Source organism: Triturus cristatus, chromosome 2_1 (assembly GCF_964204655.1).
Source record: "Triturus cristatus chromosome 2_1, aTriCri1.1, whole genome shotgun sequence".
In the NCBI taxonomy this organism is placed as follows: domain Eukaryota; kingdom Metazoa; phylum Chordata; class Amphibia; order Caudata; family Salamandridae; genus Triturus; species Triturus cristatus.
In genome coordinates, this window is record NC_140581.1 from 594,322,262 (window position 1) to 594,325,136 (window position 2,875).

Below are 2,875 nucleotides of genomic sequence, written 5' to 3' on the forward strand. Positions count from 1 at the left end.
CAAGGTTGACATTGTCTGGGCCAACATATGAGTTGAACTGGGTGCATATGCCCTCAGAGGTGTTAAAGCGGTCAAAAATGAAGCTGTACTTCGCAAAGTCTGGAGAAAATTCCCCTTTACGGAAGAGATCTAACACTTGCGCAGAGTACCAAAGTGAGGCTTCATTGGCTTCAAACGCCATGGTTGGTGAAGGGACAGTCTAACTTTGCACAGGAGAAGCGTTTTGGTTTTGCTACTAACTGTCAGTCAGTTTTTTTGTTTTGCACTTTTCCTTAATAAAAAAACAGCAATCCAAAAACAAGTTACTCTTCAATCTACAAAATCAGCATATTTATTTACATGTGCACAATAACTAGTGTGTGCAGAATACAAGTTAACCTTCTTCATCAAACACAACGCCTAATAAATATACATTGTTGACTTTGTAAGAAAGAAAGAGATGTAGAGCAGGGTCTTGGCGAGAACATACATGCCATCTCAACAAACGTTTCAGTCTTTGCCCTTCCTCAGGAAATCAGTATGGTAGCAAGTTGTGTTTTATGCCCGTAAATACTAATCGTAAATCATGAGGGCACAGCAGAGGCGCAACTAGAGCCAAATTTCAGGGGGGGGGGGGGTAAGAAAAAATTTCGGGGGGGGGGGGCTGAATCTTTTAATCCATAGGCAGAGTGGAGCTGTAGGGGCTCTTAGAAGGGGTGAAACAACAGCGAGGCCTCATTAACATGCAAATGGTCTTTTAAAGACCTGTGAAGTGCCCGGGTGCGGCTGTATGTGTGCCGGGAACCAGTCTCATCCCGGGCTGCCACACACGACGGGGGGGGGCTGAAGCCCTGTAAGTCCAATGGGTGTTGCGCGCCGTAACGAGACAAAACATGCCCCTATTCCAACCGTAGGACCGGGAAATGGCGGATTTAGGGAGTGCCCCCTCAGAGGATGTATCCACCAATAGCTCTGGGAGTAGTAATGAAATCACGGTGAAAAAGCCTAAAGGCGGAAAGATGGTGCAGTCTCGTTATATGCAGCAGTATGACAAGAAAAAAGTTGCAAAGGTTAACCTGCAAAATACAACCATCTGTTCAGGTGTGAAGCCCCCAGAGAGGACCGGCAGTGGTACACCCACAAGAAGGTCCATGGCGCCTCAGAGGTTCAAGGCCCTGAGTGGACTTCCACCTGGCACACTGGATACCACCATCTTTGGGAAAGGTGACCTACAGTCCACTTTGCTAGAAGGCCATAAAATCGCTCGCCCTGATCTTGATCTTTCTGTTATTAATGATAAAGCATTTCAGATAAAGACTCCAAAAGCCCTCTTCAAAGCTGATGCTAAACCTCCCAAAAAGGAGCTGCCTCCAGTCAGACATGCCAACACTCCTGATTCAGGCGGGAGACTACCGATTTCATGGCTAGTCTCCCGCCTCCCGATTCCTGCAAGCAAAAACCCGATTCCTCGGGGTTTCAGCAGACAGGGCTTGGTATTGTGTAACGTGTTAATTCTTCCAGCAATAGTCAGAATTGCGATGCAGGAGGTCTAGAAGAGGTGAAACACCAACAAAACCTCTTTAACAAGCGAATGGTCTGTGAAGTACTGGGAGGGGGGTGGGGGGGGCGGCGGCTGTGTGTGTGCCCAAAGCTGTCTCAGCCCGGGCTGCCACACACGACGGGGGGGGGGGCTGGTGGGTGTATGCACTGACCGCAACCTGCCAGGCCAGTGCCTACTCTTGCACCCCCCTCTTTCTCTGCCTGCCATTGCGCTCCATGCTTCTGAAAGGTGATAAGAAAACACGTGAATTTGCTTTCAAATGTCCGATCCTGCAGCAGCACACTTCCAAAGTCCGTACATGACAGAAACCCGATTGAAGGCCCCCTTCTCCCGATTTTTAAAACAAAAATTGTTTTAAATCTCCCACTTTGCTTTTCTGAAATGTTGGCATGTATGCTCCAGTCCCTGCCGTCCCTGAGGAAGTTCTGGCAATGAATGAGGCACAGACACAGCTGCTAACCTTACTCCGCCTAGAGATTCAGAAAGATATGCATCGACTGGAGGAAAAGGCTGAGAAGAATCTGTTGCTAGTGTGCGAAGAGAGAGAGAAGCTACAGAAGAAAGTGCACGAGCAGAAGCGTCAGCTTTCACTGTTGAAGAAGGAGCAGCAGCTAGCAGAGGTACTTGCAAGCCAGACTGCAGTACTTATGCCATCCACTTCCAAGGACGAGCAGTTTAAAAGTGTGTATAAAACATTTGCCACAGCCATGGATTCCACAAGACATGAGCTTCCTGTCAAAAATATTCACGTTGAAGGAAGCAACAAGGACTATTTGGAAAAATTGCAAAAGCATTTGACAGTTACTGAATCGCTTCTGGCTGAGTTTTTGCCGCCCTGGTCTGAAGAAAATTCCAAGATATTAACTAAAACGAAAGAACTTGAGGAGGTGGCCCTGCATATTGACGCAGATCTTCCAAGCACTCTTACGGAGATTATTCACTTGGCCTTTAAAGTAAGCAAAGAGAATACTTTACAGAACCAGCACAAAATTGAGGACACCGAAGGCGTGGATGCTGTGAAACCGTGGTATTTTGTTTAGCTTTGGGGCTTTACATCTAACGTTTTGGCTCCATGAAGTGGCCAAGTGGTGCAACAGCAACGAAAATCAGTGACACTCGGTTTAAACCGAGTCCGCTGATTTTCGTCCGGTAGGGTACTGTCGGTCAGATTCGGTTTAAACCGAATTCCGGACAGCCTAATCATACAATAAACTATGACTTGACTTGATTACTTACTCATAATCAGGGACGCTGGAATTATGCAGCAGGAGAGGGCCAAATTATGCAGCAGGGTTGAATAAATTATACAGCAAGAAAAGGCAGATTTTGCGACAT

The 2,875-nt window shown here is 47.0% G+C and overlaps 1 protein-coding gene across 1 annotated transcript; it reads left to right on the forward strand.

The window, feature by feature from the left end:
- Positions 1-896: 896 nt before the first annotated feature.
- Positions 897-2,580, forward strand: LOC146865667 (HAUS augmin-like complex subunit 8). Its single transcript, XM_085640759.1, has 2 exons — positions 897-1,347; positions 1,937-2,580. The coding sequence occupies exons 1-2, from the start codon at positions 903-905 to the stop codon at positions 2,578-2,580; spliced, it is 1,089 nt and encodes a 362-aa protein (XP_085496885.1). The 5' UTR covers positions 897-902.
- The last annotated feature ends 295 nt before the right edge of the window (positions 2,581-2,875 follow it).